This window comes from Schistocerca piceifrons, chromosome 2, assembly GCF_021461385.2.
Source record: "Schistocerca piceifrons isolate TAMUIC-IGC-003096 chromosome 2, iqSchPice1.1, whole genome shotgun sequence".
In the NCBI taxonomy this organism is placed as follows: domain Eukaryota; kingdom Metazoa; phylum Arthropoda; class Insecta; order Orthoptera; family Acrididae; genus Schistocerca; species Schistocerca piceifrons.
Genome location: NC_060139.1, coordinates 1,102,596,872 through 1,102,622,858, shown reverse-complemented (window position 1 = coordinate 1,102,622,858; position 25,987 = coordinate 1,102,596,872). Strand labels below are relative to the sequence as shown.

The 25,987-nt window shown below is 41.6% G+C and overlaps 1 protein-coding gene across 3 annotated transcripts in view; it reads left to right on the top strand.

Moving 5' to 3' along the window:
- LOC124773559 (diphthine methyltransferase) overlaps positions 1-25,987 on the top strand; it is a 152,398-nt gene that overhangs the window by 60,718 nt on the left and 65,693 nt on the right. For all 3 annotated transcript variants that reach the window (XM_047249413.1, XM_047249414.1, XM_047249412.1), the window contains one exon: positions 2,272-2,925. In XM_047249413.1, coding sequence (XP_047105369.1) covers positions 2,277-2,925 — 649 coding nt within the window. In that variant the 5' untranslated portion in view covers positions 2,272-2,276. The remainder of the gene's footprint in view (positions 1-2,271; positions 2,926-25,987) is intronic.

The window sequence follows — 25,987 nt, the reverse complement described above, 5'->3', positions numbered from 1 at the left end:
AAACTGTAAAAACAGAGGATTTAGTATTAGTTTATTTTCTACAAGCCATGAACTTAGGTCGTGAACTGCAGTATTTGAAACCAATCCAATGTTGCACACAACATCCTTTACTACCAAGCTAGTGTCATCAGCAAACAGAAATATTTTAGAGTTACCCGTAATACTAGAGGGCAAATCATTTATATAAATGAGGAACAGGAGTGGCCCCAACACTCATCCCTGGGGCACTCCCCACTTGACTGTACCCCACTCAGACCCCCACATCACAACCATTCTCAACATTGTGAATAATGACCTTTTGCTGTCTGTTGCTAAAGTGAGAGGTGACCAATTGTGAGCTATTTCCTGTATTCTATAATGGTCCAACTTCTGGAGCAATATTTTGTGATCAACGCAATGAGATGCCTTATTTAAATCAAAAAATATGCCTAGTATTCAAAACCTTTTGTTTAACCAACCCAGTACCACACAGAGAAAAGAGAATATAGCATTTTCAGTTGTTAAATGACTACTAAAGCTGAACTGTACATTTGATAGAAAACCGTGTGATATAAAATGATCAGTTATCCTTACATATACAGCCTTTTCAATAACTTTAGCAAACACTGATGGCATAGAAATAGGTCTAAAATTATCTACATTATCCCTTTCTCCCTTTTTATAAAGAGGCTTTATTACTGAGTACTTTAATCATTCAGGAAACTGACCATTCCTAAAGGAAAAATTACAAATATGGCTAAATACAGGGCTAAAATGTGCAGCACAGTACTTTAATATACTGCTAGACACTCCATCATAACCATGAGAGTCCTTAGTCCTCAGTGATTTAATTATTGACTCAATCTACCTCTTGTCTGTATCACAGAGGAGTATTTCAGACATCAATCTCAGAAAGGCATTTGCCAAGAATGTTACATGATTCCCTGTAGAAACTAAATTTTTATTTAATTCACCAGCAATATTCAAAAAATGAGTGTTAAATACTGTACACACATCTGATTTATCACTAACAGAAATATTTTTACTGCGAACTGACTTTATATCGTCGACCTTGTGCTGCTGACCAGACACTTCCTTCACAACTGACCATATGGTTTTAATTTTATCCTGTGAATTAGCTATTCTATTTGCATACCACATACTCTTTGCCTTCCTAATAACATTTTAAGCACCTTACAATAATGTTTGTAATGGGCTACAGTAGCTTGATTGTGACTGCTTCTAACATTTTGATGTAATTCCCGCTTTGGTCTACATGATATCCTTATCCCACTAGTCAGCCACCCTGGGTGACTATTACTGCTATAACATTCTAATGGAAAGCAACTCTCAAGGAACATGAGAAGTGTTTTAAGGAAAGCATTATATTTGTCATCTATGTTATCGGCACTATAAACATCCTTCCATTCTTGTGCCTTGACGTGTTTTAAAAAACTCTCTATTGCCACTGGATTAACTTTCCCACAGACTTGGTAATTATATGTGACATTTGTTCAAGTACAAAAGCCTTTTAGTGTTAAAATTTGTGTATCATGGTCTGAAAGCCCATTCACCCTTTTACTAACAGAATGCCCAACTAGTAAATAGGAATGAATAAAGATATTGTCTATGGCGATGATACTGTTCCCCTGCACCCTGCATCAGATTGTATGAATTTATGAGATCTACCAACATCCTTTTTCTTGCACCATCATATACAAAATTTATATTGAAGTCACCACATATAACTAATTTCTGGTACTTGCCACAAAGTGATTCAAGAATCCTCTCTAGCTTGAACAGAACTGCTCTGAAGTCAGAGTTAGGGGACCTATAAACAACAACAATTAGAAGTTTAGTTTCGCTAAATTCAACTGCCCCTGCACAACATTCAAATATGTGATACGTCTATGGACTCAAATGGAATACTATTTTTTGTGTATATTGCCACTTCCCCACCCTGCAAAGACCGCCTTGAAAAACAGCCAGCTAATCTGAATCCTGGTAAAGGAAGCCTCTGAATTGTCAAATTATTTAAGTGGTGCTCTGATACCAATAATTTCAGTCAATATCTATTTCTTTCTTCTTGTACTGAAAAATGAGAGCTTGTTCCTTATGTGGGACATTGATGTTAATTTTTCAGTGTAATGTGGCTGTATGTGGATTTTAATGAAGATCCTTATATTATTATTTGACTACTCTTCTCCATCGTTGGCAGTTATCCATTTTACATGTTTAAAAATGATTTACAGTGTACTGCTCATTAAATTTTCATCATTTGTTTCATTTCAGATGAAATGGTGTCTATAACAACTGTCTCATCGTGGGATACCGAACTCAGTGCAGACTCTGTCGAGTGGTGTCCATTGCCTCCATGCCAGGATTATTTTGTATGTGGAACCTACCAGCTAGAAGTAACACAAAACACAGGAACAGAGACAAATCCTGAAAGTAACCCAGAACAAAAAAAATATGGCCGTTTATATTTGCTGAGATTTAACTCTGAAAATAAAATTGAAGTTTTACAAGTCCTTGCAATGCCTGCTGTACTAGATAGCAAGTGGTGTCATAAGGAAATACAAGGGAAGATTTTACTGTGTGTTGCAAATGAAGCTGGCTACGTGGTTTTATATGAACTGAAAAACGTGAAACTCAGTGACGGATTGCCCGAATGTAAACCAGAGAGTGACGGGCGCCAGCTTTATAAGCTTACAGAACTGAGCATCTGTGCACCTGACACAAAAGGTGTTTTGGCACTTTCACTCGATTGGTCTACTGGTCGAAGTACTGATAATCCTCATGTTTGTGTTAGCGATTCCAGAGGAATTATCACTCTCGCGCAGCTTAAAGATGACACACTCGAAATTGTACAACAGTGGAAAGCACATAATGCTGAAGCTTGGATAACAGCATTTGATTACTGGAATAGTAATGTGATTTACACAGGTAAGCTTATTAAAAATTGCTCCAAATATCCCTTAGTTTGACTGTTCATGTGTTGACTACAAAGATGGAACATAAAAGTATATTATAGAGCATGTATGCCCTACTAATAGAAAGTGTCAGCAAATGATAAACACCATGTTTGTTCCCTGTATTTCTAGACTTCGAGCACTTTTCATTCAAAAGTCTTCATATTATTGTGCCAATCTTTGTATTAGATGTTGTAGCTGTTCCTAGTCCAAATTAGCAATATCCAAAGGACATATGGCCTGGCCAGTACTCATTCTACCTCAGTACAGCCAGTAGTCATGCAAAACTGATGAAAGTAAATGAAACATAGCTTTGTTCCTTCACCAGTGAGAGGAGAGGAGGGAAGGAAAAAAGGAGAAAGAAGGAAAAGTGGATGCAAGTTACACCTAACTTAGGCTATGAATTGACAACAGGAAGGTAAGAGAAGATGGAGTAAAGCATGTCAAAGATAGTGCATCATAAATACTGTGCCATCTTCAAACCAAAGAAGATAGATTGAAAAGTAGAGGTGTATGTGAGGCATGTAATACACATAACGTAGCCACATACATCTATACATTAGATGTGGACACACACACACACACACACACAGACACACACACACACACACACACACACACACACACACACACGGGGGGAGAGAGAGAGAGAGAGAGAGAGAGAGAGAGAGAGAGAGAGAGAAGGGGGGAGTGTGTAAAAATAAAATTAATGTATAACAATAATATAAAGAAGCGATAGGTTGCTACTCCATAAAGGAGACGTGTTCAGTTTGCAGACAGGTGCAACAGAAAGAGACTTATACATAGCTTTTGGCCAAAGCCAACTTCAGTTTAGAAAACACACATCCATTCATTCACATGAGCAAGCACACATCGTGCACACATGACAGCATCTCCGGCACCTCGGAACAGAATTGAGCTGTCAGGTAGCACAGAAGCAGTCATCTGGAGGGAGCAGGGAAGGGGAAGGGGCAGCATGACACAGGTGGGGTGGGGGGGGGGGGAGAGAGAGAGAGAGAGAGAGAGAGAGAGAGAGAGAGAGAGAGAGAGAGAGGAGAGAAGAGCACTTTCGGCTGTGGGGCAGGAGGATGAGGAGGGGGGAAGGAAATGGGGAGCAAAAAAGGAGAGGAGCAGAGAAAGGGATAGACGAGCAGATGAGTTGGTGGAGGGTGACACACAAAGAGGGTGGGAGAAGAGAGTAGGATGGTGGCAGGGGGGAGGGGGGATGGGAGCTGTTGGGTGGAGGGGAGGGGGACAGTTTGTTACCATAGGTTGGGGCTGGGATAATATCAGGAGTGGAAAATGTGTTGTAACTCCTATCTGTGCAGTTCAGAAAAGATGGTGGTGGTGGTGGTGGTGGTGGTGGTGGATTGGGGTACCCAGGCGGCCCAGGTTATTAGGCAACCACTGAAATCAAGCATGTTATGTTCAGCTGCATGTTGTATCTCAGGGTGGTCTACTTTGCTGTTGGCCACAGTTTGGCAATGGCCATTGAGCCTGGTGGACAGCTGGTTGGTGGTCATACCAATGTTTGCAGCAGAGCTAGTATATGACATGGCTGGTTCCACAAGTGGCCCATCCTCTGACAGGGTAGAATAAACTTGTGACAGGACTGGAATAGGAAGTGCTGGGTGGTTGGATTGGGCAGGTCTTGCACCTCGGTCTTCCACAAGAATATGATCCATGTGGCAAGGGGTTGGGGAGAGGTTCTGGGAAGGTCTAAGGCTTTAAGTAGGGATGGAGGTTATGTCAGAGTGGCATAGGGATGGACTAGGATGTTGAGGAGGTTGGGTGGGTGACCACTTTAGGAGGATGGGACAGATCTTGGGTAGGATGTACCTTCATTCCAAGGCACGACAATATCTAGTAAAAGCCCTGATGAATGATGTGGTTCAGTTGTTCTGACAGTATTGGGTGACAACAGGGACATTCCTTTGTAGCTGATTCCTGGGTGTGATGGGTGTACTGGGCAGGGGAGTTCTTGTCACTACAGATTTGGCATTCTCAGGTGGCCAGACGGTGTGGGAGGGATTATTCAGTCTGGAAGGTATGACAGCCGAGTTTAATATGGACAGAAGTGTGGACTGAGCCATCGGAGAAGAGGAGGTTAATGTCTAGGAAGGTAGTGCGCTGGATTGAGGAGGACCAGGTGAACCAGGTGGGAGAGACGGTGTTGAGGTTGAGAAGGAATGAGGGTAGAGTGTCTTTCCCCTGAGACCAGATCATGAAGATATCACCAATAAACCTAAACCAGACTAAGAGCTTGGCATCTTGGAAGTTCTCTAGATGTCCCATAAAAAGTTTGGATTGGAGGGTGGCATGCAAGTGCCCATGGCTGTGCCACAGATTTGTTTGTATATCTTACCTTCATAGGAGAGGTAGTTGTGGGTTAGGATAAAGTTAGCAAGGTGTACGAGGAATGAGGTAGTGGGTTTGGAGTGTGAAGGGCATTGGGAAAGGTAGTGCTTAGGAGCAGTAAGACTAAGGGCTTGAGGGCTGTTGGTGAGTCAACAGTGATGAGCAGGGATCCATGAAGTAATGGGGTGAGGATGGTCGAGAGTCAGTGAAGGAAGTGGTTGTTATCATTGATATGGGAGGCTAGATTATGGGCAATTGGTTGGAGGTGTTGGTCAAAAAGAGCCGAAATTCTTCTAGTGGGGGCACAATAACTGGCTACAGTGGGGCTTCCAGGATTGTTGGGTTTGCAGATATTGTGGAGCATGAAGAAGGTGGGTGTGCAGGGCGTCACAGGGATGATGAAGGAACAGGATTCATAAGAGAGGTTCTGGGAAGGTCTAAGGATTTAAGTAGGGATGGAGGTTATGTCAGACTTCTAGGCTGTGATCACTCTAGCAGAGTTTATAAATGTAGGCGTAAGATAATTGATGGAGGCCTTCTGCCATGTACTCACTGCGATTCATGGTGACGATGGTGGATGATTAGGTCAGGATTTGTTTTGAGATGATGTATGGCTGTACTTTCTTCTGGTGAAAGGTTGATTCTTCTTGGCATCTGTAAATACAATCTTCCAAATTAAATTTCATACGGTCCTATTCTGAATCCCATGCCACTCTTGACGTTTATCTCATCCTCACTGAATGTCAACTACACTTTTCTGTTCACATTAAATCTACTAACAAACAACAATACTTATATTTTGTCAGTTGCAATCCTTTTCATGTCAAACGGTCCTTCCCATATATCCTTGGTATTCAAGGCAAATGTATTTTGCTGATGCATACACTTTACAGCAAATACACCACCATTCTTACCTCAGCCTTCACTGGACATAACTTACCCCTCCAGCCTAGTTCAGAAGCAGATACCCAGGCCATCACATCCAATCCCTCCAAAAGACAGCATAGGAGTACAGCACTTGTCACTCAGTATTGTCCTAATCTTGAATGTATTAATCAGCTACTTCAACAATGTTATGACTTCCTACATTCATTCACTGAAATGAAGTCCACTCTGCCTGACATTTTGCACACCACCCTTGGGGACTCTATACTTCTGCATTCATTTTCTACCTTATGGCACCCACCCCTGTGACTCCCCACTGTAAGATTTACCCTATGCATCCTTCCTCATACCACCACCTATATCAGCCCTGCAACTGGAAAAATATATACCATCAATGGGACAGGCACTTGTGAAACAACACATGTTTTATACTATCTGTTATGGAAACACTGTTCAGCCTTTTACATCGGCGTGACTACCACCGAGTCATCGGTGATGATTAATAGGTGTAAGTAGAGAGTGTATAATGGCAACACAAAATATCCTGCACCAGAGCATGCTCTGCAACATGACAGTTGTGACCTCAGTGCCTGTTTCACCACATGTGCCATCTGGATTCTTCCCCCAGACACCATTTTCTCAGAACCCTGCAGGTGGGAACTGGCACTACAACATGTCCTTTGTTCTCGCCACCCATCTGGCCTTATTTACGTGAATTTCTTTGGTCACAGTATTTTTTTGGAGTCACTATTCCTTTCTTCATTCTCTGTTAGTTTTCTATATCTGTCATTTTCTGATGTATATATTTTTCAACCCCCCCCCCCCCCTTTTCCACCTCTATCACATGAAGTGCATTTAGCTTTCCACTCGTATTAACTCGTGCAAGACTCTTTGGCAGTAATCTTGGTCTTGCATATTACCCTATCTTTCACCTTTAAGCTCTCAGGGTTTCAAATCTCGCCCATTGCAGTCCCCAACTATCAGTCTTTCCTTTTCATCTCATCCGGTAAGTCTCCTCTGACATGGGGTTCTTTACGACTTTTCCAATCTCGACCTCTTTTCCTAAGCCTCACTAGTCCTCTTTCTTCACCCCCTGCCCTTCCTCTTCAACACATCCACCAGAAGAAGGAGCCACTTGCTCTGAAAGGTTGCAGACTTTAATACCTTTATATGCATGTTGTCCTGCTGCCACTTGTTGAGTAGATTTTTTATCTATAAAATTATGTTATATTTTCAAAAACTGGTTATTTTCATTGATATATTACCTCTGGCTTGGCTTTACCATCCTTCCGCAGGTCCATTCCTCAGAACACCAGCCTTTCAGCAGAAGGAACGACAGCCGAACACAACCTCAAACCAGATTCTGATCTTATCATCCTACCTGCAGACAAAGGTTCCACCACTGTCATTAGGAATCGCAGTGACTACTTGGCGGAAGGCCTCCACCAGCTGTCGTACACCTACGCCTATAAACTCTGCCAGAGTGATCCCATAATTGAAGTCCAACATAATGTTCAATCCCTTATTAAAGCCTTAGGCTCTTCCCAGAATCTCTCTTCTGAATCCACTACCCTCCTCATCCCTTTGACATTCTGCACACCTACCTTTTACATGCTCCTCAATATCCGCAAACCCAACAGTCCTGGAAGCCCCATTGTAGCCAGTTTTATGCCCCCACTAGAAGAATTTTGGCTCTTTTTGACCAACACCTCCAACCAATTGCCCATAATCTAGCCTCCCATATCAAAGATAACAATCACTTCCTTCTCTCGACCGTCCCCAACCCATTACTACATGGATCTCTGCTCGTCACTGTTGACCCTACCTCCCTATACATCAAGATGTGCCCTTAGTCTTACCACTATTGAGCACTACCTTTCCCAACATCCTTCACACTCCAAACCCACTGCCTCATTCCTCGTACACCTTGCTAACTTTATCCTAACCCACAACTTCTCCTGTGAAGGTAAGATATACTAACAAAACCGTGGCACAGCCACCCTCCATTCCAACCTGTGTATGGGCCATCTAGAGAACTTCCAAGCCTTCCAAAATGCCAAACTATTAGTCTGCTTCAGGTTTATTGGTGATACCTTCATGATCTGGACTCAGGGGCAAGACACCCTATCCTCATTCCTTCTCAACCTCAACACCTTCTCTGCCACCTGGTTCACCTGGTCCTCATAGTTTTTCACAGATAGACACTATTCCCTAGACCCAGTCTGCAAACAGCGCTGCAGTGCCATTTCTCCTGACACCCCCAGTCCTCCCACCATCCCCAAGAAACTGTCACAAAGGAGTGCCCTTTCATCCCAGTACCATCCCGGACTACAGAAACTGAACCATACCCTTTGTCAAGCCCTGAAATGAGGGACATCATACCCAAGATCCTTTCCACCCCTCCTGAAGTGGTGTTCCATCCTCCACAACATCCTAGTCCATAGCTAAGCCATTCCCAACCCCCAACTCCTTGCCCAAGGATCATATACCCATAGAAACCCAGGTGCAAGACCTGCCCAATCCACCCACCCAGCACTTCCTATTCTAGTCCTGTCACAGGCTTATCCGACCCCATCAGAGAATCGGCCACCTGTGAAAGTAGCCACATCGTATACCAGCTCTGCTGGAATCATTTTACAATTTTTTATATTAGTGTGACTACCAACCAGTTGTCCACCAGGATGAATGGCCAAGAGCATAGTAGACCACGCCATAGGTGCTGACTCTGTGGGGCCTGCCCGAGCGAGGTGCCGCAGTAGGTAGCACACTGGACTCGCATTCGGGAGGACGATGGTTCAATCCCACATGTAGCCATTCTGATTTAGGTTTTCTGTGATTTCCCTAAATCGCCTCAGGCAAATGCCGGGATGGTTCCTTTGAAAGGGCATGGCCGACTTCCTTCCCCATCCTTCCCTAATCCGATGAGACCAATGACCTCGCAGTTTGGTCTCCTTCCCGCAAATTAACCCTCAACCCTCTATGGGGCCCAAGGGGGCCCGAACCCCCTCAAAAATTCATTTGTGGGAGCGGAGCCCCCCCCCCCCCCCCAAAATTTAAGAAAATTATTAGTTATATTATTCTTTGTAAAATCACAAAATTAAGTTGGAAATTTTTATTTTCCTTGTTTGCCAATAGTTACCTTTTAAAATACATTCAGTAATGAGTTAAAACAAATAATTATTATGGTAGTAAGCAGGTTAACTGAAAATGAGTGGTGTGAATCATGATAATGTTATGGTTCTGCGGGCACACTTATAATCTGTCCCGGTGTGCGACCCTTCGGGTAAAGTCTGGTGCCAATGGGCCAGTGCTGCAGCCGCGGCGACATCAAAAGGACTGGAGCAGAAGTGCCTGAAACCCTCCACCTTACATCACCTTAACGCTTCGAGACATTACAATGCTGCAGCTATATAAAGCCCACCCTGCTGTCGCAGTCATTCCGTGTGGATAGTTTCATTCAGTGCATGCTGCCGACGTGTTTAGTTTTCCGACTTTAGTGTCTAGTGGACTATTTTATATGAGTATATTTTATTCATTTACTTTAGTCTCTTAGTGTACTGTGAATTAAATTTGCAATGGATAAATTTGTTACCAAAAGGGCACACTTGGAAGTTGATGATACTGCAAGTCAACCTCCAACAATTATTGTGTCATCAATTGCTTCATTATCTTCAGGCGAGAACCATTCGCAGCTGAAACCTGGACAATCCGGTAAGGGAAGACCATTTCAGAAGTCTTGATTCATCAAATATACATGACTAGAATATGAAGCATCTACCGAAGAAGTTTTTTGCAAAACCTGCAAAGAGGGAGATGCTAAAAGTCTATTACAATTTTCTTCCAAAAAAGAAGACGCATTTACTTCTGTAGGGTTTTCTAACTGGAAAAAGGCTTTTGAAAAATTCTGTCTTCATGAAAATACATTTACACATAAAGAAGGTGTTCTGAAACTAAATTCTATCACTAACTGAAGTGTGGCCTCCCAATTTAATGAACATTGAGATAGTGATATGAAGAAAGGCCGTTTAGCTCTTGAGACAATTTTTACTATCATGCAGTTTCTATGCTGACAAGGACTAGCAATTAGAGGGCATGAAGATGTAAATTCAATTTTTTTTCAATTGTTGGAAATCTGAAAGAATGACATACCTGAGTTTAAAGATTGGTTATGGCATTTGGGGTATAAGTGGGCGTCCCACGATATTCAAAACCAGATCATTGATCTCCTAGGAAAGTCTGCATTGAGAAAGGTATTGGCTTCAATCAAGAAGACTGGACATTTTTGTATTATGGTTGACCAAGCAAGTGATTCTTCGATTCATGAACAAGTTTCATTTTGTATTTGTACTGTTGATTATTCCTTAATCATCATCAAAGACTTTATTGGCTTATACCAGAACCCCAACACTGAATCACAAACTCTGTTTAGTATCGTAAAAGACGTTTTTGCTCATCTTGATTTGTCAATGGATAACTTAAGAGGACAGTGCTATGATGGTGCCTCGAATATGAGAGGCAAGAGGGAAGTTCAAAGGACTAAAAAAGTTAGTGTTGGATATACAGCTGAAAGCACGTTATGTGCACGGCACTGCTCACAGTTTAAACTTGGCAGTTGTAGACAGTCTCCGCCATCTTACGTCTATGAGGGATATTAACGCTTTAGCCAAGGGCTTAATAAACACCGTAAGGGAATCCAACAAAAGGATGGGACTTTTCAGGAGCATACGCTGTGAGAGCGCCAATGACCAATCTGGTCTACGACCCCTTTGCCCGACTTGATGGACTATGTAAGCTAGTATCTTGAGAATATTGAAAAATGTTGAAGAACTTCTAGAGTTTTTTTGAAACGTTTTCTGAAGAGGGCAATACAGAGGCAAGTTACAAATGTGCGGCTACCTTGAGTCAATGTTACAATTCAAGAATTATTTCTTTTTATGTCTTTATGGCCATGCAGTGAACCCAGTAGAGGATGTCAATGACAAAATTCAGTACCCTCATGTAAGTGTTGCTGATATGGAAAAAATATATGAGGGCTTGATTTGTATATTGAATGGAAGGCGTGATAGTTTTGAACACTTTTGGGAATTGTGTTCAAAAGAAAAACCATCACAAGTTGATGATCCTTTGCTTCCTTGGAATCAAAGTATGCCAAAGAAGGATGAAAACAATGAAGCCAGCTCACTGCACACTTTCAAAACCCTAAAGGAATACTACAAAGCTATTTACATTGAAGTTTTTGAAATGGTGCAATCTTGCATTACTGAGCGGTTTGCTTCAACTGGACTCACACAGGTCATTGCAGTTAAACAAGAGTGCTTGCTTTTAGTAAACAGAGGTGAAACAAATTTGGAAAAATCAACTGAGTTTTTCAAAAATGACCTAGACATTGGGGGATTGCACTTACACTTGAATATGTTAGCTGATATCGCTAATAAAAAACAACTGATCTTAAAAAACATGTGTGATGTAAGAAAGTACATTACACAAGAGCCTGCAGTTGGAGAAATGTTATGTGAAGTGGTGAAGTGCATTAAGCTTCTCCAATCATGATAGCAACATCAAAATGGTCATTCCTAAGCTCTTAGACATCTGAAGTCATGTCTCCGATCAACAATAGGACAGAAGCGATTGAACAACTTGGCTGTTCTTCATGCCCACCGAGATGTTTTGGTTGAATTGGATATGTGGCAGTCATCAACGACTTCATATTCAGTAATCCAGTCAGATGGTCAACATTTGCACCTTTCTAAAGACACTCTAACCCTAATAATGACATTTAGAGTAATATTAAAACTCTTTATAAAATAGAAAATTGAATACATACATAATGTTAAATTTTTAGTTTCAAAATATTAGTACTAGTTTAGTACTGTATTACTATAGTACTGCGTTAGTTATTTTCAAATACTTAAATATTTTTAAGGTGTAAGACCTTTTTAAAACCCGCTATTTACATACTTTTTGACTGAAAGTATTAGGCATACTGTATTAACTTTATTAACTGTATTAAAGCATTAACTTTGAGATATTGTTTTTATTTAATGAACCCCAAGCCTTATTCAAAGTAAGCTTAAATTAGCTATTTCACTTATTAAACAAAGTGCCGTTACTGTGTGGCAGCAATATTTTATGTTTTATTCTTTAAATGATAGTTGAGGGTTTATTTAAATATAATTTCAGTCTTTTCAGAGCTGTGTATTCACAGCTCTGTAATAGTCTATAAGCATGATTATTACTGTCAATTAAATTAGTTTTTTACAAAAATACTGTGTGTGTTTGTTTTGTTTCTTTTTTCAAAGCCAAAAAATGTGTCATCAGGCTTTTCGAGTTCCCCGGAGTGTTGAGTTATTGAGAGTCCAGTTTTCAGGGTTCTAGTGTTGATCATATGACTCTAAAATGCTTAAAAATACTTTAAAACTCACTATTTTTCATTTAAAATTTAGAAAATTTCCCAGGGCAAGACCCGCAGTATACTCCCCCCTCCCCCCCCCCCCTTTCCCACAATATTTATTATAAGTTGGCACCCCTGGACCATGCTGTGACACGACATACAGCTGGACATAACATCTTGATCTCAGTGGCTGCTTCATAACGTGGACCATCTGGATCCTCACCTCCACCTCAACCACCACCAACTTTTCTGAACTGTGCAGATGAAAGCTATCCTTACATTCTCTGTTTCTGCCACTATCCCACCCTCCACCAAATAGCTTTGACCACCAGTGTCCTATCGGCTCCTCCGTATTCCCATCTCTTATTCTCTTTGTGTGTCACCCTCTGCCAGTACACCTGCCCATCTTTTCCCTTCCCCACTCCTCTACTTTCTTGCTCTCCATTTCCCTCCCCCTCCCCCTTCCCATCTTCCTGCCCCACAGCCTCCCAATGCTGTGTCTGCTGGCAGTCTAGTCCCTGCACACTTCACCCAAAAGTACTCTTCCCTTCCCCCCACCTGTGCACTGCTATCCTTTCCCCTTCCCCACCCCATCCAGACTGCTGCTTCTACACTACACGACAACTGAATTCCTGTTCAAGCTGCCAGAGATGGTGGTGATGAGTGCATGACGTGTGCTTGCATGTGTGAATGAATGTGGGTGTGTTTCCTAAATTGAAGGTGGCTGTGGCAGAAAGCTGTGTGTCAGTGTCTTTTCATTCTGCTCGCCTGCAACTCAGTGTGACATCTTTACAGTGAATAGCATTCTACCTTTTCCTTATATTGTTGATATTCCAACCTGGAGTTCCCATTGTTTGAAATAAATGAGTAACAGAGACAGGAGCAGGGGTTAATGTGTGTCGAGTTCAGGGGGTGGCAGGATGAAAGGATGTCTCGGAGCCAAGTTATGCCAACACTTTGTCATCACACTCATGTGGCAATATAAACTACAGACATCGTAGAGAGACAGTAGATTGTAGAGAGAGAATAGATCGTAAAGAGAAAATAGATCATATAGAGTCAGTAGATCCCATCGAGGAGGAGGTCCTTCCGTGATGTGGAACAAGTTAAGGTATAAATTGACAAAAGAAAAGCAAATACTGAAAGCAGTGAAGTTAATAATTCATCTAGTAGAATGAAATTTTCACTCTGCAGTAAGGTGTGTGCTCACATGAAACTTTCCGGCACATTAAAAGTTTGTGCCGGACCGAGACTCAAACTCGGGACCTTTGCCTTTGTCTGGCAAGTGCTCTACTGACTGAGCTACCTGAGCGTGACCCACGACCCATCCTCACAGCTTCAATTCTGCCAGTAGCGTATCTCCTGTCTTCCAAACTTCACAGAAACTCTCCTGCGAACCTCACAGAACGGGATCTCCTGGAAGAAATGATATTGCGGAGACATTGCTTTGCCATAGCCTGGGGTATGTTTCCAGAATGAAATTATAAATTATTATTTTGCAGCCCTATCTTGAGGATGAATTTACCCTAAAAAGGCATAGGAAACATACTGGAAATAATTGGGATAGGATCGCTACTGCTGTAGTTGGACTGATACATTACTTTTACACGATCTGGCCCAATGGACCGTGCACTGCTACAAGTTTTCTTCTCCATTGTCTTCTGTACGTTGCCGCCGTCCACCATCCATCTACATGTATCACTGACTGTTGCAGCTCTTTGTGGAGGCCACCCTTCCACTTCTTCCTCGGTCTTCCCAGAGGTTTTGTATCTGTGGGGATGATACTCAGGAGCTTCCGTGGCCACCCATCATCCTCAATTTGAGCCACTTGTACAGCTCACTGTAGTCACTTGTGCCTCATAATTCATGGTGTATTGGCACCTCAGTACAGTTTATTTAGCTCATTGTTGTGTGTGATCCTCCATAGACCCTTGTTTGCATCCACCACCCAACCTAAACTCTTCTGCAGCAAGAAGTTGATGAAAGAACTGCTCTCAGGTACTCTGTCTCACAGCTATATAGTGATGCAGGTCAGATAAGGGTTTTCTTTAGCTGAATCTTGAGCTGTCTCAAGAGACATCTGGACTGAAGCAGTTGTGTTAGGCTGTAGAATGATCACTTTCTTACCTGGATCCCGGCATTGGTCTCTAATTTGGTTAATGAGTTCTCCAGGTAATTAAATTCACAGACTCTCTTGAAGGACCATTCTCCCATCTGCAGTAACTGTAGTTGTTCAGTATCTTGACAATGTTGATAAGTCAGAACTAGATAATCCTTCTTGGCTTCATTTGTGTGTTGCCAAAATTAGCTAGTAGCCATCTCCAATGCCCCGGTCATTTGTTTCAGTTCCTCTTCACAGCTGCTGATTAAGATGATATCGTGTGCACAGGCGAAATATGCCAGGTTCTTTCCTTTCACTCGGATCCCTGCAAAGTTCTTTTTAAGCATCTCATGTGTGGACTTCTCGAAGACAAAATTGGACAGACCCATCACAATTTCAGAGTTACGTGTTGCACAGTTTTCCAATTTCACCTTACTGTGTGCTTCACTTGTGCAGATATTTACACAGTTGATGAGTTCTGTTGCTTTCTGAACTCTCTCAGACAGCTAAACAGGCTCTTACAGTGTATGGAATTGTAGGACTTCTGGAAATCGACAAACGAAATGTATAGGTCTTAATCACATTCTTTCAGTTTATTTGGAGGCTATCAGAAAATGAAGATGTGATTTACTGTCGACTGTCCTTCCTAACAGTCTGTCAAGGGTTAAGTTACGTGTGTACGGCAGTTGAACAGGACCGTGTAGTTTACATTAAGCAGGGCAATTCCTCGATAAGTGTCAAATTTCAGTTTGTCACCTATCTTACGAACTGGATAGGTCAGAGCCATTTTCCATTCTGTTGTTAGTTATTATTTGTGTAGCGATGTAGCCTTTCTGTAAGTTTCTCACCTCGTGCTCTGATCATCTCGGCCTGTATTCTGTCTTCATTTGGGTCAGCTGTGGTCGAATACTGGCAATCAAACAATACTTCGGGTTCCTCACAGTTGAGAAGCTGGGTGAAGTACTCCTTTCACCTTTCAGTGATTTCTCTATCATTGGGCAGGCTTATATCACCTGAGTCATTGATAAACATCTGTTTGGCCTGATGATACCTTAACATATTTTCTCTTTGTTCTTCTCAAATACTGCTTTACCCTGCACCTGCCACCTGCAGCCACTTTCTCCTAGTTTCCAGAGCATCAGTGCATTCCCTCCCAGAACAGATTGTCTTGCCAACTGGGTCTCCCTTGTTCATTTCCTTTGCTGTGTCAATCACAGATCCCTGGCTGTCTCAACATATTTGTTCAGTGTCCTCATTGCTGTCCCATTCACTGAGTGCTTTGAAATGGTTGTTAAGTTGTAGCTGATATTGAATCTTTATTGCCTCATCTTTTAGCCTTTCCACATTGTATCTGACAGCCTTGTGTAGCTTATCTCTGGTCCTTCCTGTACACTGTACTTCTAACATGCCTCTGACCAGAAAATAGTCACTTCCACACCCTGCAACCCATGCTGTATTAACATCTGACTCCCATCTTTTGGCTGTTATGTCTGTGGGGATGTGGTCTGTTTGGCTTACTGTCCTCCCATCTGGTGGCACCCAGATTGTCTTATGTATATCATTATGCTGGGAGTTTATGCTGAAGATGAACAGAGCTGTTGATATGGTGAAGCTAATGAACATCTCAAACAATGGAAAATCGAGGATGGAATGTAACAATATTTGAGAAGGAATGTTGCTATTCACCATATAGCGGAGATGCTGAGTTGCAGATGCACACAGCAAAAAGACTGTCACAATTAAAGCTTTCGGCCATTAAGGCCTTCATCAACAATAGACACACACACACACACACACACACACACACACACACACACACACACACACACACACATATATATATATATATGCAAATGCACTTGAAACAAGCGGCTCAGTGGTCAGCGTCTGTCCACCAGTGGTGCAGCTGAAAACCATTCCTCGGAGCTAATAACCTCAAGTAGAATCCTTAGGGGACTTGTTCCCCTAACCCAACAAACAATCAACAATGGATACGCATCTTGTAAGAGATTTTACCCCAGGGAGTAACCAATCTCCAATTTCTAAGGAAATTAAAAGTAGGCGTTCGGATTCTGGGGGCCTACGGCAATGTGCGAAGGATGAGTCGGAGCATCCTGAAACCTGCCTTAAGCGAGCAACAAATAAAATTAAACACAAAAATATAAACTACTTGGCAACGTTCAATGTAAACTCACATCTAAAAACAGGAAAACTTGAAACGTTAATAAATTTTATAAAACAGAAAAATATAATGATAACTGCACTCCGAGAAACAAGGTATACTGATGAACATTCATTTGATTCAGAGGGATTCAGAATCTTCAAAGGGAAGCCAGGAAAAAGAGTTATGAAGAATATACCCCAATTTGGAACAGGATTCATTGTAAACCAAAATATATTAAACTCGATAGTAGAATTTAAATCTGTCAATGAAAGGCTTTCAACATTAACCTTCAAATCAGTAAACAAACTGTATACCATTGTAAACTCACATGTACCAACAAATGAGAAAAACAGAACACAAAAAGAACAAACAGAAATTTTTTGGCAGGAACTGTCAAACACCTTAGACCAGATTTCATCCAAAAACACAATAATATTGTTGGGAGACTTTAATGCTTAAATCGGCAAAGAACGTCATCACCAATCCGTAGTAGGCAAATTCCCTGCACATAAAAGAACCAATGCAAATGGAGAAAGACTTATTAGTTTATGCAGAGAACATGACATAGTTCTAAAGTCTACATATTTCAAAAAACTCCCTAGAAAACAAACTACATGGGTATCCCCGAATCCAGTCTGTGGGGAGAAACAACTTGACCATATTGCTATAAGCAGACTGTCTGCATCAGAGCTACTCAATCTAAAAGCTGCTAAGAGTGCAAGTTTAGATTCAGATCACTATCTATCTGTCGTTAAATTCAAAATTAGACCAATATATAAAAGAAAGAGCAAATATCAACCTAAAAAGTTTGACACTCAGAAATAACCGAGGAACACAATTTCAGGACACTTTTGGAAAAGAAAACACCTAAAACATGGGAACAACTTCAAAAAGATATAGTACAGACAGCAGAAGAAACCATTCTCCTTACCAAAAAATGGAAACATTCCTGGTGGAATGATGAGTGTGACAAACTAATCCTAACAAGACAACGAGCTTGGAACATTTGGAATGCCAACAAAAATGATAAAAATAGGAACTCCCTAAAAGAAGCCCGGAAGCAAGCTTCAAAAGGCCTTAAAAAGATCCAAGTTCAATACATAAAAGACCAACTGGCATCAATAGACTCCAACTTCAAACAGAACAATGCTAGGGACTTTTACAAAACCTTCAAAAGTAACTTAAAGAAATACTCTCCTCCTAGTCTATTTTTCACGGCCCCAAAAATGCAGAAAACTGCATACAATAGCATAGAGAACTGTAGAATACTTGCTGAATATTTTGAAGAACTACATAACTGTTTTCCACCAAAAGAAAAATTTAATTTCAATATTGTAAACCCAACACCACCAGACTCCAAGCCGCCAACCACAGAAGAAATAAAAGAAATCATAAAAGAGTTTAAAAATAATAAAGCCCCTGGAGAGGATAATATAGTTGCTGAACTATGGAAGTACTCTAGTGACAACATGGTACAGTGTCTATCAGAAATACTAAAAGAAATCTGGACAACACACAGATTACCACCAGACTGGACATCTGCATTAATACATCCACTACATAAAAAAGGGAAGAAAACAGATCCTAGCAATTATAGGGGAATCTCCCTCTTACCAGTGACCTATAAGATCTTGTCTAAGGCGCTTTTAAAAAGAGCAGAAGAGTTACTTAACAAACAGCTAGGAGAGTATCAGGCTGGATTTAGGAAGGGAAGGTCATGTGCAGAACAAATACTAAATTTAAAGAACATAATAGAAATGAGGAAAATCAGGAACTTAAAATATGTAATTACTTTTGTGGATTTAAAAAAAGCCTATGATTCAATTGACAGAAATACACTGCTTGATATCTTAAAAGAATTGGGACTCGATGCTAAAACAACTGCAATAATTAAAGGTACTTTGACAAATACAAAATCGAAAGTAAAATTTTAGGGGAGAGCTCTCAAAATCGTTTGAGATAAAGTCAGGTGTTCGACAGGGAGATGGTCTGTCACCTCTGCTTTTCAATTGTGTCTTGGAGAAGGTAGTTCGAGAATGGAGGAAGGCCATCAATACTAAAGGGATTCAACTAGGGAGAAGTCCAAACAAGATCACTGTCGACTGTTTAGCCTTCGCAGATGACATGGCATTGATTACAGATTCACTAGACAATGCCCAAGAACGAATAAGAGAACTACAAAAACAAGCAGCCAAAGTAGGACTACAAATATCCTATGAAAAAACAAAGTTTATGACAAACATCTGTGATGCTCCTCAAAATATTGCAGTTGACAACAACACAATACACAAAACAGATTCCTTTAAATACCTAGGAGAGTGGATTACATACAATGCCAAAGAAAAGATAGCTATAGAAACTAGAGTGCACAAAATGGAAAGAGTGTTTCATATGACCAAAAACGTTTATAATAAAAAATCCTTGTCCTGGAACACGAAATTAAGACACTACCAAACAGTGGCCAGACCTGAAGCTCTCTGTGCGGCAGAAACACTTAAACTAACAAGAAATGGAGATCTTGAGAAACTAGAGAAGGTCGAAAGAAGAATTTTAAGGAAAATACTGGGAGCTAAAAGAAACGATAATGCTGAATACAGGTTAAGACCAAACAGAGAGCTATATCTGAAAACGGAGAAACTAACTGATGTAATGAGGAAGAGGAGACTACAGTTTTTTGGACATATATTCAGAATGGATAACAACAGACTAACCAAGCAGATATTCACATTACTCAATAGCTACAAATCCAAGCCAGCATGGTTCATAGAGACTGAAAAGGACATTGAAAATGCTGGAGTTACAATAGACGCAATAGAAAACAGAACACATTTCAGAAAGGCAGTTCAAAAGGCAGAATTTCAGGAGAGAAAGAAAATAACTAGACGAAAGTGGACTCAAGAAGAAAGGGAACAAAACACTAAAAGGATGAAGGAAATTTGGAAACTGAAGAAATCTAATACAACGAAGAGTAGCCAAAGTTGATTCATCGTACCCTCCAAATGGGTTATTCGAAAGAAAAAAAAAAAAATGCAAATGCAACTCTCACAAGACTGCAGTCTCAGGAAACTGAAAGCAGCAGCACCAGTGTGTGATGGGAGTGGTGACTGGGTTGGAGTAAGGAGGAGGCAGGGGTGGTGAGGGGGAGGGATAGTATCATGGGGCTGGTGGACAGTGAAGTGCTGCAGCCTAGACGGAGGGGAGGGCAGTGGTGGGGGGAAGAAGTGGAAAAGGAGAGAAATAAAAAGACTAGGTGTGGTGGACCCAGAATCCTAAACCCCTCACCTGGTTCAGATTCACTGATGACATCTTTGGTGTGTGGATCGAAGGTGAGGATGCCCTATCCACATTCCACCAGAACCTCAACAACTTCTCCCCCATTTGCTTCATGTGGTCCTACTCAAACCGACCAGCCGTCTTCCCAGATGTTGACCTCCACTTCAAAGATGGCTACATCAGTACCTTCATCCATATCAAATCTATTTACTACCAGCAATACCTCCACTTCAATGGCTACCACCCGTTATATACCAAGAAATGCCTTCTGCACAGCCTACCCACCTGTGGTCGTCGCATCTGCAGAGACGAGTAGTCCCTCTTGAAATATACCAAGGGTCTCACTGCAGCCTTAACTGACTGTAATTGTCCTCCCATCCTTGTACAAAAACAGATCTCCCGTGCCGTATCTTACCAGTCTCCCACCACCTCCTAAAATCGCACTGTCTGGCCACAGAGGAACATTCCCCTCATAACTCAGTACCCCCAGGACTGGAGCAACTGAATTACATTCTCCGCCAGGGTTTCGAATACCTCTCATCGTGCCCTGAAATGAGAAATGTCCTGCCCACTATCCTTCTCACCCATCCCACAGTAGTATTCCGCCATCCACTGAACCTACCCAATATACTCATCCATCCTTACAACCCCTTACATCGTGGCTCATACTCTTGTAATATACTAAGATGCAGGACCTGTCCCATACATCCTCCCGCCACCACCTACATTCACAAACATCGCCTGTCACATCAAAGGCAAGTCTACCTGAGAAACCACTCATGGGGTCTACAAGCTAAGCTGCAACCACTGTGCTGCGTTCTATGTAGGCATGACAACCAACAAGCTGTCTGTCCACATGAATGGCCACCAACAAACTGTGGCCAAGATACAGGTGGACCACACTGTTGCTGAAAACGCTGCCAAACATGATATCCTTCAGTTCAATGACTGCTTCACAGCCTGTGCCATATGGATCCTTCCCACCAACACCAGCTTTTTTGAATTGCACAGGTGGGAACTTTCCCTGCAATACATCCTATGTTCCCATAACCCTCCCGGCCTCAACCTTCATTAGTCACTGTCCTCACCCATCCAGCCCCTTCCCTGTTTCCATTCAAGCACTGTACAGCCGTCATTCCACCGCCACACCCAGTCTTTTCCGCCTGATTTATACCATTTGTATAACTACATTTGTGGTCCAGACTGTTTCTTGCACTCCCTACTATTAACTTATTACCTTCTGTTGCAAGATCCTTCTCCAAATACCCTAACTTACAGATGACACTGCTGAACCTGTAAGATATCCCCCCCCCCCCCCCCTCTTTTTCACTAAACCTCCAGAAGAAGTGTCTCTGCTTAGTTAGGAAGAACATAGAACATGGCATATGGGATGTAAAGTTTGACTGGCCGTGCTTTCCCATCTGAGTCTTACAGAGATTAAGAAAACCCATCTTCGGATTATCTTATCGTGAGTCGTTGCATAGGTCTTCTTCCTACCTATTTTGCTGCAAAACTCTTGTAGTTGATATCACTCACAGAAACAGTATCAGTGCTATCAGATTCTCTGGAAACTGCAATTCCGTATCCATATCCTGTAATTTCCAGGTGATGAAGTGGGAAGCTATATTAGTTGAAACAGTGTTTATGGATGCCTTTAAGATGTGTGTATTTACAAAAATACTGTAACCTGATGATAAATGAAACAATATGTTACTTATTAACTCAAAAGTAGCAGTTTCTTTAGAGCATGGTTTTGCAGCAGATCTAGTTTGAAGAGAATCCTATTGGTGACTGGCAACTATGGCACACTCTAGATCTTGTACGTACAATTGTGAAACATCATAGTTATTTGTACAAGTTCGTTATCTTAAACATTATTCCTCTGTTTGCTGAAATGACTGCTTTCTCACATCATAATATTCCTGTAAGAAAGTGTTTTTGACCAGTGAGTTTCTCCAATACCTGTTGTGAAAAAAGTGACTTTTATTACTAAATATTTATTTAACAAAATTATTGTCCTCATGCCAGAATGGCTGTTGTATATGTATGTATCGTGCTGTCTTTCTCACAGCTAACCTCAGCACCTCACCCCACTGTGTACCGGCAATGCCAGGTGATCCAGCATCTACTTCAGCTGGCATGGCAACTGCAGTCTTATTCCCTGCTCTGTGACCCATATTGCTGCCTCGGCTTATTGAATGCTGCTTGTATCTGCAACCCTGATGTAAAATGTAAATCATGAAAATAAGGAATAAAACGTAAACCAAAAATAAGGGGTACTGTACAAATCCCACTTTGCTAATTTCTTTTTAAAATTGAGGAGGTTTACAAACAAAAATTGCAATTTTGGGAACACTAGGATTGTGTCTTACCATTTTTAGGAGCAGCCTGTACAATTTAGGTCATTTTATGTCTCTCTTCATTATCATCATCATCATCATCATCGTCGTCGTCATTGGTCTTTTTTCCATCATCTAATTATTTACAGTATTTTGAAAGTTTCAAACACACAATTTGATTGCTCAATTTTGTGGCTACTAAACAGATTTCCTTAAATTATGGTTAACTGCATTAACAGAATCTTTGAATTAATACCATAGGAAACATAACACTTCAAACACTATATCTAAGCCAACAAATATCAGTTTCTGAGTACTGATTAGGTATACAAAATGTGCTAATATCATTAGCAAAATATTATTTGATTTTACAAAATTTTATGAAAAACGGGAGAATATTTTGCTCACATTTTCCACTGGGTGGTTGAGCATCCCAAAGAAATCTGTCAGAGGATTTTTCCACAATTTACACTATAGAGATACAAAATTGACTGAATACACAAACCATTATACACAATACACATGGGAAATTTATCTCTCTTCACCCTACTGTGGTGCATTGCCTTTCACCATAATATTTTTTAACACCACTTACAACTCAAAGTCATTCTTTGAGAACTCGTGACACAGAGGCATTAACTTTGCTCGAAACACTGTTACTCGCTGACCAAAGTTGCTCCGTGTTCCCTTATGACAATAATTACATGAGAAAACGTGAACCACATCTCTTGTGTGACTGCTCATCTGGTTTGGTTCTTAATGCATATCATCTAGTTATCTTCTTCTTTTTCTTTAGCATTTGTCCTGCCCGATGTAGAGTCTGCTGAGTGGATTCACTGTCTCAATTTTGTTCGATCGTGGGCCCTGTCTGGATGAAGATTTACACCATTCGAGCCATTGTGCAGAGTGTCAGCCCGTCACTAAGTTGTCCCTCCGGTCTCTTTCCCACAGCTTGCACTGTGTATGCTGCCTTTGCAGTGGTATCGTCCTCTGCACGCAACACGAATTCAAACTGTCACAGAGGCTCTCTCGCATTTTCTTCTGCATTGGCGCTATTTCAAAATGTATCCCAATTGTTTCATTTCAAACACGATCCAGCTGAGTGATGCCACTTGTCTGTCTAAGCGTCATAATCTGCTTGACCCCCAGTCATCATTCTGCCTCTGTTGCAATTGGCCAACACCAGGTGCCATATACAGCAACAGTATAGGTGACAGTCCGGTAAATCTTTTACTTCAGATTATTCTCAATCCGGCAATCGTAGGTGACACCTGTTGTCATTCACCACTTTATCTGGGCTGCCTGTGTCCTCGCGTTTACCTCGGTTGTGAGTTGACCACCTCTAGAGATTGTAGAACCGAGATACTTAAATTCCGCTACTCTCGGTAGATCTTCTCCGTCGACATTGACGGTCCCGACTTCTTGCACATCTGATGTCACATTCTTAGTTGTCTTTTTGTTGATACAAAGATCTTATTGCGTGAGTCGGTCATTCCACACTTGTGTTTGGTGCTGGAGATCAAACTTGTTTTCTCCAGCCAACACAATATCATCAGCATAAGAACTGTCTGTGGTAATGGCATGTGCAGGTCCGATGTGACAGTCAGTGTCAATTACAAGAGTGAACAGCAATGGTGATAAGGTCAAGCCTTGGTAGGCTCCTAAGTGTTGGGAAGGCAGGAGAAAGGTGTAGGTTATAAGAAAGATTCCCAACAATTAGTAATAAAATGATATTTCTTAAATATAAAGAAACACTCAACCTAAACAATTGTTATTGTTGTGAAATTTCCAGCACAGTTAGATGGCGAAATTACTGCAAGTCCTCCAAAATAATAAATTCCTGTCCCTGTGCCTGTGGATGATGCCTGCGTAGAGTCCAGAGCTGGTCTACGATGCCTACGGAACTCGAGTCTCAGATACAACAGACAAACACTTCAGCTTGTGGACTGAAGATTGTACACGACTTGATGCACTGCAGAGAGTGGTCTGCCATAGCTTAGTACTCCAGTATTTAAAGAGACATCAACCAATGGCTGTCCACACACGTGATTCCCATGGGTTGGCAGCTGCAGCCTCTTACAAACCTCAGGATAGTTCATACTGCCAACCCGTACAGCTGCTGTGCTACGAATGTTTCGAACACGGCTTATCGTTTGTGGTGCAGTACTCTCTGGAGTAGTAACTACCGTCACCGCACCTCTCCCTCTCTGAGTTGATGCACCGTCATTGGGCAGCTGTGTGGAGAACATTGGCTGTGGGGGTGGGGAGGAGCACTGCTGCTGGACGTAGATGAGGGGACTGGTAGCAGAACTGTGGCAGACGACACCTGCTGGCCCGCACCTCGAATCTGTCTTGTGAAAGTGATTAAACGTACACTGGAAACTGTCGGGTGTCCTCGATGGTAGTTGGTGACAGAGAAGCTGATGCGATGTTGCCTGACCACGAACAGCAACCACGCTGCCCAGCTCCCGGGTCTGTTGCTGATTGTATACATGGAAGTATACTTTGTCAGATACTGCGAAATTTGTGCGCGTACTGCTGAAGAGATGCACAGTTTGGGGATGCAATAAGCTCAAGCTCAAAATAGTACTGTGAGGATGTCCGTGTAGAAGCTCTGCTGGAGACTTGCTAGTAGAAGGCAGAGATTAACAAGAACTGAGGAATTAGGGAAGAGTGTTCTCTCTGAAATGTCCTCAGCAGAGCTTCTGCATTAAATGATCATACAAAGCATTTGGCTTCCCCATTGTTTTCTGGTGAAAAAGGCACCATAGTCAAATGTTGATACCACTGAGGAAACAAAACTGGCCAAATTCTGCAGAAACAAATGGAGGTGTATTGTCGGAAACAATCACTTTCGATAATCCCTCTAAACAGAAAATAGTCTTCAATGTGCAATTGGTGCTCATTGATGTTGTAAAGTGAATAGGGATGCAGAATGGAAATCTACTGTATGCGTCCATTACAATCACCCATCTTGTATTCCAGAATGGTCCACAAAAATCAGTAAGAATACATTCCCATGGAACAGTAGAACAAAGTCAAATGAAATACTCTTGCTGAGGTCCTGCAGAATGCTCAGAACATGTGTGACAGTGTGCAGTGATGCGTCAAGTCCGATTATTGAGTCCAAATTGAGTACAATATCGACGAGCAAGCTATCTGGTCTTAACTGGACCCTAATGTCCAGTGTAGATCTGGCTCAAAACAGAAGCTCGACACTCGTGAGGAACTAGGACTTGAGTATATCCGTTTGGTGAGTGAACCAGAATAAAACCTTACTGTAATGGCAATGCCTGATGTTGTGGAAATTAATGGCAAATCACAGTATCCGTGATCTCCAGTCTGTTAGTCACCCATCTGTGTCAAATGAATTGAGAAAGTCCTTTCAGTTGCAGATCACTAGCGGCAGCCGGAGCAGTGATCCACATGTAGATCAGGGGGATTACAGTGTTTCAAGTTCAGACTGATCCAGTTGACAATGAGGATCTTCCAAAGAATCGAAAGCTGTGTGTTCACTCACTGGCA